The sequence below is a fragment of the Ornithorhynchus anatinus genome, chromosome 13 (genome assembly GCF_004115215.2).
Source record: "Ornithorhynchus anatinus isolate Pmale09 chromosome 13, mOrnAna1.pri.v4, whole genome shotgun sequence".
Lineage (NCBI taxonomy): Eukaryota > Metazoa > Chordata > Mammalia > Monotremata > Ornithorhynchidae > Ornithorhynchus > Ornithorhynchus anatinus.
In genome coordinates this window covers 25,804,749-25,821,312 of record NC_041740.1, presented here as the reverse complement: position 1 = coordinate 25,821,312, position 16,564 = coordinate 25,804,749, and the positions used below count along the sequence as shown (strand labels likewise).

General features: G+C 48.1%; 1 protein-coding gene across 2 annotated transcripts in view; it reads right to left on the bottom strand.

Moving 5' to 3' along the window:
- The window catches only part of PTPN12 (protein tyrosine phosphatase non-receptor type 12), a 108,189-nt gene extending 93,576 nt beyond the window's left edge, over nucleotides 1-14,613 (bottom strand). For both annotated transcript variants that reach the window (XM_029078233.1, XM_029078234.1), the window contains exon 1: nucleotides 14,479-14,613. In XM_029078233.1, coding sequence (XP_028934066.1) covers nucleotides 14,479-14,577 — 99 coding nt within the window. In that variant the 5' untranslated portion in view covers nucleotides 14,578-14,613. The remainder of the gene's footprint in view (nucleotides 1-14,478) is intronic.
- Nucleotides 14,614-16,564: the final 1,951 nt, after the last annotated feature.

The following is a 16,564-nucleotide window of genomic DNA, read 5'->3' as shown; positions in this document are numbered from 1 at the left end:
GCAGTGCTTTGAACAAAATGGGCACTTTAAATACCATTACTACCGCAACATTCCTTCTCTTAAATGCAGTCTACTGTCAAAACCCATTGTCTTCCCCTCAAAAAACATTTCTTGGATCTGTCTCTTCCTCTTCACCTCTAAGTCTCTACCCTGGTTCAAGTACTCCTCGGATCACAATCGGACTATATATCAACCTACCTATAGTTTCCCTGTTTCCAGCCTCTCCCCACTTCAGCCTATACCTGCCCAGATAATCTTTAAGACAGCTTTGCTCAGCACATACCTCAGGCTCTCCTCCAAAATCCTATGTTGCCCATTTCCTTACCATTGGCTTTAAGGCTCTTCACACCACACCTGCTGGCTTGCCTCACCTCCTCATCCCCTGCTTACACTTTTTGGTCTTCCTAAACACACCTCCTGGCTGCACCCCGCTCTTGCCTTGCCTGTTTATGAACCTTTGCTCACACTGTCCCCAAGGCCACTATTCCTAAGCCCTCCCCACCTCCTCCAACAAGCCTTTCCTGACTAGAGACACAGCGTGGACCAGTGGAAAGAGCACAGGCCTGGGAGTCAGAGGACCTGGATTCTACTCCCGGCTCCTCCCAGTACCTGCTGAATGACCTTGGGCAAATCACTTAAATTCTCTGTGCCCCAGATCCCTCATCCGTGAAATGGAGATTCAATTCCTGTTCTCCCTCCTACTTAGACTGCGAGTCCCATGTGAGATCTCATTATCTTGTATCTACCCCAGTGCTTAGCACAGTGCTTGGTACATAGCAGGTGTCTAAATACCACATTTATTATTATTGGTACCTCAATTTTTCTTATCAACCCTTGGGTCCCTCATGAACTTATTTATGCTACACTAAGGGTTTGTGCACATATGCTTATTCCATATCTCTATGTATTTCTCCCCCACATTAGAAGGCAAGCTCCTTGTCGTCAGGAAATGTGTTTCCCAAGTGCTTAATACAAAGTACTGCACTCAGAAGGTGCTCCAAAATACCATTTCTCCTACTACCAAACTGATAATCCTGGGGAATGAAATGCTGTTTTCTACATAATAGGTACATGGCCTTAGGGGGAAAATGCTAATTCAATCTCCAAATCTATGCATTTTCTAGCCAAATCTGGTTGCACTGCAGCTAATTTGCATCTCCCTTGTGCAAATCAGAAAAGAAATGTGGCAATGTCAACCAGAATATTTTAAGCTTCTTAATAAAAGTTTCTGGATTTTGCTCTTTATCAGCCTCCTTTAAGTACATTCTCAAAAATACATTCTCAAAAATTGTGTTTCAGGAGAAGAGGTGGGGAAGCCTTAGAGAGTTTCTGGTATTAAGATCACTTAACTTTTTCTTACTATTTCTTTTTTGTGGAAGGGGAGCTCTAACCATTGTTAAACTGAATAGCTCTTCCTGGTTAAGAAAGAAATTTATATTTAGGGTATCCCTTTCAATTCCCCTTGGCAACCCTGATCTTATGTTACGTCCTTTCATATTGTTCTCCCAACTTCAATCTTCCTACAGCGTCAGGTGTTTTCCTCAATAAGAGCTGCTGGCCACTCAGCCGAGAGCCTCCATTTTACTAAAATACCAATGACTCAATTCCTTTGGATTTTACTTCCACAAGGTAAGTTTTATGTCCCATTTCAATCTTTTGAGCTGTAAATCTACCCATTACCTTCACCCTTACTTTGATCGACAAAAAGGTAAGTGATTTTATTCACTCTGCTTTAGCAACATTACCTATACACTGAGTAGAGAGCCAACTTTTTCTTAATTTAATACTACATAAAATATATACTTACTCTCTTCACACTGACATCAGCACCCAATCAATGGACACGGCCTTGTATGCAAATAATTGGGGATAATAGACAAAAGACACAAACCACATTTAAAATAATTGAGTACTCAGCCATAAAAATAAAAAACCTCAACTTCTCTGCCTTCACTCCGTGATCACAAGCTAGCTACATTCTACTGCTTCTGCAACAAGAGCCCTCAAGCTGGGTCAGATATCTCTTCTTCCTGCCTTACATGTGTTCAATCAATAGAGGTAGACCAACGGCTTTAAAGGAGAACCAGCATGGAAATATGCAGAATTACCAAAAAAAAAAAGAGAAAATGGGGAATGGCGATTTCCTAGCTGTTCTTACTCAACACCACAGTCGGCACTCAACAAAATACTTGTGACTGATCTTTTCGTTTCTGTAAAACTAGCCTTGTCACATTTTGAACGTTTAAATGGAAGGGTTTGCTACTGAAAATTACCCACTACAGCTCCAATGCTAAAAGAAAGCATTCTAATGCCAAACTTCAGAAGTCTCTCCACTTTGTGAAATGGTTTCAGCTAAACTATTTCATTTTGCAAATGCAGGATCTATTACTAAGATTTCACACCAGTGAGTTTGAGTCAGGACATGCCTAGAAATGATGTTTCTCTTGAAATGACTTTTTAGAAGGCAGTACTTCAGTTAAGTCCCCCAAACCATGTTTTCGCCTACCTGTCCTCTAGATGAGCCTTTTCTCTGGAAAGCAGGGCCTGACACTGGATCCTCAGACACTTGGGAAGGTGCCAGGGTGGGGATATGAGCTCAGCAATACCCAGGAGGCACTCAGTCTCTCAGAAAAGGAGCTCAAGAATTGCTTCAGAGGTAACTGGAGTTGCTTTCCTCTGGAAAATCCCCCTGATTCCTTCTGGGTTAATAGGATTTGCCAGATCTCCTTTCAAACCAGCACCATTTTCTTACTAGAAAACAGTCACATGACATTTTAAATTGACATGATAACTCATTACCATATTTCCCATTCTTTCCCAAACCACGCTGGAAGCACGCGGCACAAAAACCTATCAAAAATTCTTTCGTGTGGTGAGTCTCTGAGAATTTTCTGCTTATTAAGTTTTTCTGGGCCTATTGCTTGCACTTCATAGATTCTGTCTAAATGACTTAAAACACTCTTTCTCAAAAACAGATCTTTTGAAAAAACACCTTCAAAGGCCTTTATTGTATTTCTCAACATTTTAGAAGGGGCCTCTTATTTCTCAAGATTTCGGAAGGGGACTCCTGTGTCTTAAGATTTCAGAAGGGGCCTCTTATTTTTCAAGATTTTTGGAAGGGGACTCAAGGCATTGCTATACTTCCTCTAATTTGGGCTCCCAGGAAAATTGCTTAGTCTGTGTCCCAAACTCTAAATTATAATATATTAGTTTTCTAGGTAAATTTCCCCTTATCCAAAATATCCTCTCTCCAGAAAATGCAGTTCAAGGCTGCCTGGAATTAAACAAGCTACATCTACGGCACTGATGGGGGTCTGGGCCACATACCTCTAACACAGATTTGTCTGAGGTTTACCTAAAGAACAGCTGGTCCCTGCCAGAAAAGAGGCCCAAGCAACGGACCTCACTGTCCTCTCTGACAACCAGGTCTTCCGTTCAGATGGAGACTCCAGCTGTTTTTGAATTAAGTCTGCCTTTACTGAAAAACTATGAGTCTAGAACGGTCCTGAATTGTCTAAGATTAGTGGCAGAGCACTGTACTTGGGAGAATACCACACAACAATAAACAGACACATTCCCTCGCTGTCCGCAACAAACATGAACATAAAGGGCTGCTTCGGTGAGTAGTCACAGGACCAAATCTCTCTCCACACTGTAACTTATGGTTGGACTAGATAGAGGCAAGCAGATACGCAACAGATGAGAAGCAGTGTGGCCTAAGTGGAAAGAACACAAGCCTGAGAACCAGAGGACGCAGCTAATCCCAGCTCTGTCACTTGCCTGCTTTGTGACCCTGGGCAAGTTTTTTTTAACTCCTCTGTGCCTCAGTACCCTCATCTGCAAAATTAGGAATTGAACAACTGTTCTCCCTCCTACTTAGACTGAGAGCCCCATGTGGGACCTTGATTATCTTCTATCTACCCCAGAGTTTAGTCCAATGTCTGGCACCTGGTAAGCGTTTAAATACCACAGTTATTATTTTGACAAAAACGTTCTTCATCGTACAATGGGGATCAGTGGAGTTGGGAAAGGAGAGAGAAAAGGGATGCCATCGAGAGACTGACAACCAACCAACAATCCATTCTATTTTAATATAATAGATTGGTGCGTTCCAGACATTTTCACTCCTCTAGCAGGTTCAGCACACAACCATACTAAAGGGTAGAAAAAAAACACTCCAAGAATTCTCTAAACGATAGTCCCAAGCAGACCCAGTCTGTTTACCTCAAGTAATTCTGCCAAAGTTCTTTGAAGTCATTTTCAAAAATACAGTAGTACTATACCAGAATTAAGGATTGCCACTTCAAAGGCCTGTTAGATCAAAAGGTAAATATTTCCTGAGCCTCCCCCCATGCATGATCCTGTACAACAGAAAAGCATTTTATCGTAATAAGTCTACTGTTACAGATATGTAAATCAGTAAACAAGTCTGATTTTTAAGTCGAGGATATTATTTAGAAAACTGTGGACTTGTCTTGGTTATTAACTGTGTCTCCTATTTTAGTTCTTTTCTTGGGAGCAGAGATTGTTACCATTCTAAAAAGAGCTCGGAGCTGTAGAACACATAACCTAAAGAGCGATTAGACTACAAATTTATCAAAATATATTTTCATTAAGAATACATACCAGAGCCATAATTATGTGTTTTCAAAGTGTTTAAAATGGAAACAAAACCTGGAGTGTGTCCTTTTTCCTCTTAAAACAAGTCATGAGCCTTTTTTAAAACCAAAGGGTCCAAATGAAATGTGAATATTAAAGTGGGATCCAGGCCTGGAATGGCCAGTGTCACTTTTAAGACTTGAGACTATAGGCCACAAATGCTGAAGTGGTCTTTCCCAAACTTCTTCACGAAAAGGACAAGTGACACAATCCAATCATTTTTTTTTTATCTTGCAAACGGTTAAGCATGTGCCAAACTTCAAAAAATAATAATATACAATTCAGAGGTGAATTTGATTTCTCTCTGGCTTAGTACAGGGGCCGCTGCTGCTACTTCTTAAATAATGAAAGTTAGATTTTAATTTTCCAAACTGTATTGCTATCGCTAGAAGCAGACTTGGCCATATAGAATAATGATCAACTCTGTACTCTTGGCTATCAAGTTGCTAAAATGAAAACCTAGCCAACTTCAAAAAATAATAATATACAATTCAGAGGTGAATTTGATTTCTCTCTGGCTTAGTACAGGGGCCGCTGCTGCTACTTCTTAAATAATGAAAGTTAGATTTTAATTTTCCAAACTGTATTGCTATCGCTAGAAGCAGACTTGGCCATATAGAATAATGATCAACTCTGTACTCTTGGCTATCAAGTTGCTAAAATGAAAACCTAGCCAACACGCTCAGCTCAGGATAATGTTCATGCTGAACCTGGTGTTTAATTCTCTTCAATCAATGGTATTTATCGGTGCCTGCATACACATCACTGTAGTAAGCACTCCTGTCTGGAAGCCTTGCTCCTTCTCTTTCAAATTCACCAGATCACACCTCTCGCCACCCTGAGGGTCTTCTTCAAAGCCTACCTCCCCTGGGAGATATTCCAGAAGTAATTCCCCCTCTAGACTGTAAACTCAATGTGGGCAGAGAATGTTATCTGTTTACTATTCTACTGTACCAAGGGCTTAGTACAGTGTTCTGCCCACGGTGAGTGCTCAATAACTACAACTGACTAATCTGCACTGCCCTGATTATATCAGCCTGTAGCCACCCTTAGCACTGAGGTACCTATCAAATTATGTACTCCTACTTATAATTCATTTTTCCAAATCCTTGGTATTACCAGTTTTCATATTTCCCTTCTGTTCCCCTTCTTTGTATTCAAGGTACATCCGTCCCCCTTATTAGAGTGTAAGTTCCTCGGGACCCACACCTTTCATGTTTAACATACTCTCCCAAAAGCCTATTACAGGTTGGTGTGCCCGCTCAGAGTATTCTCTCTTCCCCTACCTCCACCTTCCCACTTATTTTTCTAAATGCAATTGATAAATTTGATGTCAAAAACTAGGGTTTCATTACCGAGATCCTGTAAAGCGAGACTCAATACTAGCCCTTTGCTTTATGCCTCCTATATAAATCATTCGCTGGCAGGTGTGTCTCCTAACAGTTTTTACATGTGTCTCTGAATCTTTCAACCATGCAATGAAATGTCAGTGACAAGTGAGAATTTAAAGAAAGCCTCAAGTCAGTTCCAGTTTTCATCTTCAGAACATTTGTTCAAATACATAATTCCCCCAGACTGGTATTTAGGTTGCTTGGCAATTATGGGGCACATAATTCAATCATTAATAGAATACCCTCGTTAGAGCAGGGATCAAGTCAACTAACTCTATTGCATTCTCCCAAGCACTTAGTACCCTGTTTTGCCAAGTGTTAAGAGCTCAAATAGGGTAGGGATTGTCTCTATCTGTTGCCAAACTGTACTTTCCAAGCGCTAAGTACAGTGTTCTGCACACAGTAAGTGCTCAATAAAACGACTGAATGAATGAAGTACAATTCGTTGACCAATTACCACTATTACAAAATCAATCTAATTTGAAGGCATACACGGTAAACAGAGATTACATTACATGTGCTGCAGAAATCTTTATTAAGCCATTAATATTTTAGAAGAATAATAAAAAATTAAAAGAAGGATAAAAACAAAGGAAGGGTAATAAAATAATAAACTCCACTCTACATACATCAGATTGTGCCTAAATTTTAGTGATCGGGTAATTCTCCTCTGCAATAATTGCTAGATGGTGAATCAAGAGAACTAATAATTAGTCACCTGGAATATAAAAACAATGGCCTTTTGCACTGGGAGATGTGGTTACTTCTCAATGCCAATTAAATTCACATCTGTCTGCAAGAAATACATCAAGTATAACCCAGCACACAGTATTTGTAATATGGGATGAGTTACGCATGTCAATTTGTTCTTGGACAGGCACACATTCCATTCTTGACGTTAACCGCCTTATCGAGCCCCCGCACCAAATCAGTGGCTGATATTGGCCCATGCCATACTCCTCCGGCATATTCAGGCTTGTACTCAGCTCACTGAATCACTTAGATAAATTCTTGCTCTCACCTTTAAGAAATTGGGAAAGTAATCGTTAAACAAATAATGTATATCACCTTTACAGTTTCTTTGGTTATGCCCACATTCTTTAAGTAATCAAGTCTGAAACCCATTCAGTAGCCTCACTGTCTCTTAACTTTCTTCCTTAAATCTCTTCTGAATGGAAAACAAGCTGGAGTGTAGAAAAAGCACTCCTCTGTCATTATTTTGGGCTACACAGAGTCTAGAGTATTCAATATTTCAACCTCTTCATTCGGCATGGTTTCCTGGATATCGAAGAAAAAAAATGAAACAGCCAAAATACTGGCATAAGAATTTTAATTTTTAAAAACGCCCCTGAGTGGTATTTTGTCTTTAAAACCATCTATGCTTATTGCCATCATTCATTCATTCTTTGTCATTTTTTCTGAACACTTACTGTGGGCCAGGCACTGTACTAAGCGCCTGGGAGAGTACAATACAACAATAAACTAACACATTCCCTGCCCACCACGAGCTTACAGTCTAGAGGTCCTGAGCATCACTGCTGCAACAGTGGTAGAGGTTAGAGAAAAATGTCAAAGCAGAATTTTTGGAAGCTTTCTCAAAGGTTGCCCTCAGGATGATATAAATATTAGCCAAGTAACTGTCAAACACTTTGGGACAAATATGAAAAGAATTGAAACGTACTACTGCTAAACTTGATGTTGACATAAGATAAACTGGAATTTACTTTATTCTGGTCCAAATCTGGAAATATCTCTTTCCACCTAAAAGCAGCAAGGCCTCCTTGGAGAGAGCAGGAGCCTGGGAGACAGAAGGAAGTGGTTTCTAATCCCGACTTTGCCACTTGTCTGCTGTGGGATCTCGGTCAACTCACTTCACTTCTTGAGGTCTCAGTTCCTTCATCTGTAAAATGGGGATTAAGACTGAGTTCCATGTGGAACATGGACTGTGTCCAAACTAATTAGGTTCTATCAACCCCAATGCTTATTAGAGTGCCTGACGCATGGTAAACATTTAACAAATACTGTAAGAAAAGAATAGATTTAAGCTTCAGGCTTTTTTTTTTTAACTCGTAAACGGTTTGACAATTAACTGCAATCCACACTTTGTTACCCTTTAGAGCTGGTTTCTGATACCATGAGGTTACTTTCTGATGTTCCTTTTCAGCTGAACTGACACAACAGGAAAGAGTGCTTCAGTGTTCAAATACTAAGCTTCTTTATAAACCTAAAATTTTTAGCGTATCTTTGAAATCGGAGCGAGGGTGGAAATTAAGAAAACAGCATTGCCATTTCTGACCCCTTTGTTAGTCCTTGGTTCCTTCACTGCATCAGAGAAAATGAACTCTTGGAAGATTTCTCCTCCCCAATGAAGGATGCCCCCCCCGGGGGCCCAAACAAGGTCATGGGAAGAGACCCCCTCACCCGACACACACACAACACCCGCCCACCCCCCAAGCTGCTGTTTGAGAGTCTGCAGGAACCTGGGCCTGGCCTGTGGTCAGGGCCCTAAGTAGACTATTTTGGGGCTTTCTGTGTCATCAGGTGCGTGGGCAGCAAGATAGTGGGAAAGAGATTAGCTCGGATTTCACTAGAATGTGCTGATGACTCACAAAGAGTAGGGTCCTGTGGCCGAGCTGGATGAGAGGGGAACACAATGGCAGGAAGCATGGAGGTACCGGCAGCGGCTGGGGCTAAGGTTCCCAGAAGAAGACGGAACACTGTTTTGGAGGAGTGGAGTTCCCAGATCTAGGAACCTGGGCTACCGCAAAAAGACTTGGGGGAGCTTGTCTAGGGAATAGGGAAGGAGGCGGGAGCACCATATAAACTTGGAAAAACAAAAATCTGGGTGTCAAGTCCGGCTCGAACGCTATACGTAACCTGGCTGTGGGCAAGGAACTTTACTGCTACATCTGTTGTATTGTAGTTTCCCAAATGCTTAATAAGGTGCTATTCATTCATTCAATAGTATTTATTGAGCGCTTACTATGTGCAGAGCACTGTACTAAGCGCTTGGGATGAACAAGTCGGCAACAGATAGAGACAGTCCCTGCCGTTTGGCAGGCTTACAGTCTAATCGGGGGAGATGGACAGACAAGAACAATGGCACTAAACAGCGTCAAGGGGAAGAACATCTCGTAAAAACCGATGGCAACTAAATAGAATCAAGGCGATGTACAATTCATTAACAAAATAAATAGGGTAACGAAAATATATACAGTTGAGCGGACAAGTACAGTGCTGTGGGGATGGGAAGGGAGAGGTGGAGGAGCAGAGGGAAAAGGGGAAAATGAGGCTTTAGCTGCGGAGACGTAAGCGCTGAATAAATACCATCGACGATGATGGTGATATTCACTTTAGGTAGGCAGTAGCTTGGTGCACGCAGTCCCATTCACACCTCTATCGTGTGAACAGTGGCTAGTTAGAGATGAGTGAAGGTGCTCAGGGTCCCTTCTGGATAGCTAAGGTCAATGTCAGTACTAACAATAATAACTGTGATATTCGTTAAGCGCTCACTATGTGCCGAGCACTGTTTTAAGCGCTGGGGTAGATAACAAGGTGATTAGTTGGGCACAGTCCCTGACCCACATGGGGCTCGTAGTTTTAATCCCCATTTTACAGATGAGGGAACTGAGCCCCAGCGAAATTAAGAAACTTGCCCAAGCTCACACAGCAGACGTGTGGCAGAGTCAAGATTAGAACCCATGTCCTCTGACTTTCAGGCCCATGCTTCTCCCACTAAACCATACTGCTTCCCTAAGGAAACACCCACCCAACTGTAATTCCTGAACTGAAACTCGGCCTCATTGTCTCCAACTCCTCAATCCAGGGAAGGGGTTTCTATGTAGCTTTTAAGGAGCTGCTGACTACTGCGAAGTTTTCCCCACCATTTGTGGACGTTAAGAGATCTTCAAGCTACTCCTGAGAGGCAAAAAAGCCCGCCCCCCCCCTTTTCAGGCTGTAGTGGCCAGTTCCACGACCCAGCTCGAGGCTTCCAAGAGGTTCACCCCGGGTTCACGGTTCCCTCTGCTTTCCTGGGTCACAGTTCTCGTTTAGTAGTAAAAGCGTTAGCGTGTGCAGAACTGCACAAAGCTCTAGGAGAAATACAGAGGTGGGAATTCAACACGGTCCCCTTTCCTTCTGGGGCTCCCAATATAAGAATTCCCTTTTGCTCTTCTGCCCCTCCAAACGGCAGGTTCCCGGTCACGGTGAGCTGGATGCCCAAGTGTCAATTTACCAACAAGGCCGCAGGGCCTCCCCCATCACATGATGGCCTGGGTGTCACGGCAGGAAATGCCGGGCGGAAGGTTTTGAGAGCTCATGAACAAAGATAAGTAGAAAATACAAGTTCCTTACCGAAATAGTCCTCCAAAAGTAAGCAGTACCCACCATATCAACCTGTGAGCCTCAGAGCCGAGATGCAATATGGTCCCATCTGATGGCTAGCCACTTCTGGGGACACTAAGCTAACGCCCCAACTGTCCTCTTCAAAAAAAGCATATTTCAAGTTGATTTTCAGGAGCTTATGCAATGCAAATTTGGCAGACAGTAAGAATAACTTCATTTTGTTATTTTCAAAGCAACTCAAATCTGCCTGCGGGCAGAATACTGAACTAATGCTTGGGGGGGGGAATAAAATAAAAACCGGAGAGTTAGAGTACACATGGTCCCTAACCAAGGAGTTTACAATTTAGAGGGGGAGATAGATAGATGTTGGATGAAATTTCAGAGAAGAGAAATCAGGAGAATATATATAATAATTTCTAATAAGTGGAGGGAGGCGCAGAGTACTTAACTCTTTAGGAGGTACCAAAATGCCAAGGCACCTTTTGGAGCTCTAAGGTGGGGAAATGAGAAATTAAGAGGGAGAGATCTCCTGGGAAAGATGGGACTTTAGAAGGGCTTTGAAGACGGGGAGAGCAGTGAAGGGCCAGATGTGAAAGGGGAGGAAATTCCAGGTAAGGGAGAGGACATGAGCAAGCAATCACTAACAGGAGACACAAAGAGACAGAGTGAGGAAGTTAAATGGAGAAGAACAAAGAGTGCAAGCCGGGCACAGAGGGAGAAGAGAGTGGGTAAGTAAGAGGGAGAGAGCTGACTGTGGTGCTTCAAAGCCCACAGTCCAGAATTTCTCCTTGGGGCCAAGAGGAACAGGCATCCATGGAAGATTTTTGAGGAGATGTGTGCAGAACGACATTTTAGAAAAAAAATAATCCAGACAACAGAATGAAGTATGGACTGGAGAGGGGAGAGAGGGGAGGAGACCAGTGAGAAGTCTGGTGCAGGAGCCAAACCCAGGATACGACAAGTGCTTGGACCAGCGGCATGGTCATTTGAATGAAAAGGAAGGGGTGCAGCCCGGAAATGCGAAAACCGACAGCGTTTGGCAACTGACTGAACATAGGGGTTGAAAGAGAGGAAGAAGTCACAGATAACGTCAAAGTTGTAGGCCTCAGAAACGGGCCGGGGGGAGGCCGGTGATGGTGCTGTCAACTCTGATGAGAAAGTTAGGTGGATGAGAAGATTTGGGAGGGAGGGAAAGTGAGGGGTTCAGTGTGGACATTTTAAGCTTAAGATGCCCAGGAAACATACATGTAGAGATGGTCTGGAGGCAGAAGAAGATGATAGATTATAAAGGAGAAACCCGGAAAAATATGCTCAAAAAGTAAGGGAAAATGTCTATCCACTTTTTTCCTCCATTTATGGTCTTTGGTCCTCCTAATCAAATCGAAATGACATGAGCCCAAAATATCACATATATGCCCCAATTTAATCAGTCATATTTATTGAGTGTATTCGGGGTACAAAACAGTGAATGAAGCACTTGGGAGAATACAACAGAGTTGACAGTCCCGGAACTGCTCCTAAGGAGCTCACACTCTAGAGAAGGAACAAGACACATTTAAATACATAAACTGCAACCATGTACTGCAAGTGCTGGGCAGCTGGGGGTAGGGCGCATTTAACCAGTAACTACCACTTAAATTGAATTAGGCTTTACTGCTCTCCAATTGGATTGCCCTTTCCTAGACACCGTTTTTTCCCCCCCTTTCAGTAACTGCATTCACCTTTCCAGCCGAGCAAATATTGTGTGTCCTATTCAGCAGCGCTTTACTCTCGTCCTATTCCATCACATGTGCATTCCCAGGCTCAAAGAATGTTCTCATCCCTCCTTTCCTTCAATACTCTTCTCAAGGCTGGGCTCCTCTAGGAACTTTAGTCATTTCTGTCTCTCCTACAGCTCCCACTTTTCTTTTCCGCCCCGATACAGTTTGGCTCAATTCTGTTTTAGCTGTAGATGACTCTGTATGCTAACATTTCTGGATTTTATATTTACATGTGATTGGCCTATCTCATCCCCTTTAATTGTAAATTCCTCAAGGGCTGCGGCTGACTTCTAATTCCTCAAAGTGGAGTTCTCAACAGACGAGACGGTGGGTGACAAACACTCTGCGACGCACCTACTACCGGGACGCGGCACGCCAATATTTTATATTTTCTAAATCCGATGTCGTCCAGTACGGTAATTCTGGCAATTGGCTACCAAGCATATCACAGTCCAAGTCTCCACAGAGTCTTTCCAGTACTACAAAGATCAGGGTAGGACGCACGTTTGCAATATAAGAAGCGGCCCGGGACAGTGGTGAGAGCCCGGGCTCGAGAGTCGGAAGGCCAGGGGTTCTAATCCCGGCTCCGCCACCTGTCTGCTGCGTGACCCTGGATAAGTCACCTCACTGCTCTGTGCCTCAGTCACCTCATCTCCAAAATGGGGATCGAGACTGGGAGTCCCGTGTGGGCCGGGGACTAACGTCCGACACGATTTGCTGGTATTCACCCAAGCGGATACACCCAAGTAGTACATTGCCTGGCACGCAGTCAGTGCTCAATACCACCGTTATTATCACTGGGTAAATTTATGCTCCACGAAGAAATACCACATGCATCCAAGCGACTTCTTCTACACTCTGCACAATCTGCCACTTAGTACATTGAGCCGCACTTTCTCCAAGGACTTGAAACCTGAGCCACCCCCATCACTTCTTCTCCAAGACTCTCCATGGTCACTTTCGAGGCAAAACACGGTGTCGGAGAGACGCTCGGGCAACGAGTCGTGTAGTCAGCATCCTCCCCGCCCCGGGGACGGGTTCCTTCTCAGTGAACTCCCGCTTTACTAGACGGGAGCCTTTCAAGCCAACGGCCCGTAAATCTCTCAGCACCAAGAACCTCTTCAAAAGGAGATAGGGCACTCCAAGAAAGAACAGACCCCGAAGAGAGGGGGCTAGGACGCGGCGGGGGAAGGTTGTATCATCGCTATGGGGCGGGGGCAGCCCTCTTGGGAGGCGCTCGGTACAGTGCCCCGCACCTAGTGCGCGCCCCACCGACACGCTGGAATGAAAGAGGAAAAAATCCCTCCCGGACCTAGCTTGGCTCCTCTTCTCCCAGCCCTTCCTCCATCACGCCCGGCAGGGGAAACGGCTTCCCCAAGCGGCACACTTCCTCTTCCCCCGGCCGGGACCTCCAGGCTTTCCAACGCCCCGACGCCTTGCGCAATATCCGCACCAGCAGCCGCAGCCGCCTCCCGGCCAACTGCCCTGGGGCCGCTCTGCACGGAAAAAACGGGGTGTCTGCATGTGGGTGCGGGTGGGGGTGCACCTCGTTTCCCCCCCCCCTCCAGCTCTGCGAGGCAGAGGGGCAGCGGGCGACGGTGCGCGGCGGGGCTGGGGGCTGCTGCGGGCCGGTCGGGGGCGGGCAGGGAGGGAAGGAAGGGTCCTGCCTGCCCCCGGGGCAAGGACCGGCCGGACTATTGTTCCCCGGTCCCTTTCTCCCTCCTCGGGGAGAGGCCCCGGCCGTCGCCCCGCGGGGAAGGACGGACGGACGGACGACCCCCGGGCCGGACCGGCCATCGGGATGGGGTCCGAAGGACCCGGGGGCGGTGGGCGACTGGGGGCTGGCCGGGCATCCCTGCCCCGCCGGGACACCCGGAGCGCTACAGCAGGACCGGTTCACCAGGACCGGCAGACCCGGGAAAGGGAGCCGGGGGAGGCTGCGGGCCATCCTCAGCCTCTTGCCCCCCCCTCCAGGCGCAGGATGGGGGTAGGATGGATGCCAACCGGCGCCCCCGATCCGCCCCGTGCCCCCTGGGCAGGTCGGGGCGGCGGAGGGAGGGAGGATCGGGGGCCAACGCGCGGCTCGCCGACCCTCCCCGGGGGGCTCCGGAGACAATAGGGGGGTGGCCGCCGCCGCCGCCCCCGCAGACGGAGGACCGAGAGGAGGAGGAGGAGGAGAAAGGGAAGGGGCGAGGGCGGGAAGGGGTCGGAGGGGGGTGGGCGTCCCCTCCCCTCCCCTCCCCTCCCCCACAAAGCGGCGGCGGCGGCGGCGGCGGCGGCGCAGGCAGGGCCGCCCCTCCCGGGTGGGCGTCCGTCTGGCTCACCATGAAGTCGCGGGCGAAGTTGTCCTCCCCGTTGTGGTCGGGGCTCTTCATGGCCTGGACGCTGTGGATGAACCTCCTGAGGATCTCCACTTGCTCCATCCTCGGCTGCTGCTGCTGCTGCTGCTGCTGCTGCTGCTGCTGGTCCGGGCCGCCGCCGCCGCCCCCCCTCCGCCGCCGCCGCCCGCCCGCCCGGCGCACGGCCCGCTCCGTCTTCCCCAGCGCGACCCCCCGCCCGCCCGCCCGGGAGGGACCCCCGGCCCGGCCCGCCCCCGGCACCGCCCCCCGGACCCGCCCCGACGGCGGAAACGGACGCAAGGACCCGCGGCTCCCAGCGCCGGACGCCGACACCGACCGACCGACCGACCGCGGACGACGAAGAGGAGGAGGAGGAGGAGGAGGAGGAGCGGGGGGCGGGGGAGCCGCCCTCAGGACAGACCCCGCCGCCGCCGCCGCCGCCGCCGCCGCCGCCGCCGCCTCCAGCCCCCTCCCCGCCCCCGCCAGGCCCCGCCCCTCCCCGCTCCTCCCCGCTCCCCATTGGCCGCGCCACCCGTCACTCACCCCTCCCTTCCGGGCGGCCCAGCCCGCCTCCCCCGCCGGGCCCGGGCGGTCGCCGGAGCGGATCCCGGCTCCGCGAGCCGCCGCACCGGCGCGGGTGAGTCGGCGTTAGGGCGCGTGGTGTCGGCCCCTAGTTTATCCCCGGGATCCCGAGCTCATGGCGGCGCGGAGGGAGAAGGCCCCGGGCGGGGACACCACGTAAAGCCTCGCCGGGAAACTCCAACTCCCGGCGTCCCTCGGTGCGGCGGGCGGGGCATGCCGGGAAATGTAGTTTTCTGGCCGCGCCTCGGCCCGGGCCAGGCCTCGGACCACCGCCGCCGCCGCCGCCGGCCGGGCCTCCCTCCCTCCCTCCCGGGCGGCTGCCGGACGCCCTCCCCCCTCCCGGAGGTTGGAGGGGGGAAGCGTCGGGCCGGCCGGCTCCGGGGTCGGGCCCGGGTGGGTCCCCTGGGAGGCCCCGCGCCACCCGGCGCCATCTTGAGGCTTCGTCCCCGCCCGGCGGGGGCGGGACCGGAAGTGCGGAGGACCCTCCCCCTTCCCCTCTCCCCTGGACCTGCTCCTGCAACTAACAATAATGATGATGTTTCTTTCAGCGCTTACTCTCTGCTAAGCGCTGGGGGGGTTGCAGGGTCATCAGGTTGTCCCACGTGAGGCTCTCAGTCATCATAATAATGGTGGTGGTTCTTAAGCGCTTACTATGTGCGGAGCCCTGTTCTCAGCGCTGGGGGGATACAGGGTGATCAGGGTGTCCCACGTGAGGCACTCAGTCATCATCACAATAATAATGATGGTATTAAGCGCTTACTATGTGCAAAGCTCTGTTCTAAGCGCTGGGGGGATACAGGGTGATCAGTTTGTCCCACATGAGGCTCTCAGTCATCATCACAATAATAATGATGGTATTTGTTAAGCGCTTACTATGTGCAAAGCTCTGGTCTAAGCGCTGGGGGGGGGGATACAGGGTGATCAGGTTGTCCCAAGTGAAGCTCTCAAACATAATAACAATGGTGGTATTTGTTAAGCGCCTGCTATGTGCAGATCTCTCGTCTAAGCGCTGGGGGGCGGGGGGTACAAGGTGGTCGGGTCGTCCCGTGTGGGGCTCATGGTTTTAATCCCCATTTTACAGATGAGGTCACTGAAGCCCAGAGAAGTTAAGTGACTTGCTCAAAGTTACACAGCTGGTCAGCGGCAGAGCTGGGATTGGAACCCATGACCTCTGACTCCCAAGCCCGGGCTCTTTCCACTCCCCCACGCTGCTTCTCATAATCCCCATTTGACAGATGAGGAAACTAAGGCAGTGACTCCCAAGTCCGTGCTCTTGCCACTAATAATAATGGTGTTTGTTAAGCGCTTACTATGCACCAAGCACTGTCCTAAGCCCTGCGGTAGTTACAAGGTAATCAGGTTGTCCCACATGAGGCTCTCAGTCATAATCCCCATTTGACAGATGAGGGAATTGAGGCATAGAGAAGTGAAGTGGCTTGCCCAAGGTCACATGGCACACAAGTGGCGGAGCCGGGGTTAGAACCCACAA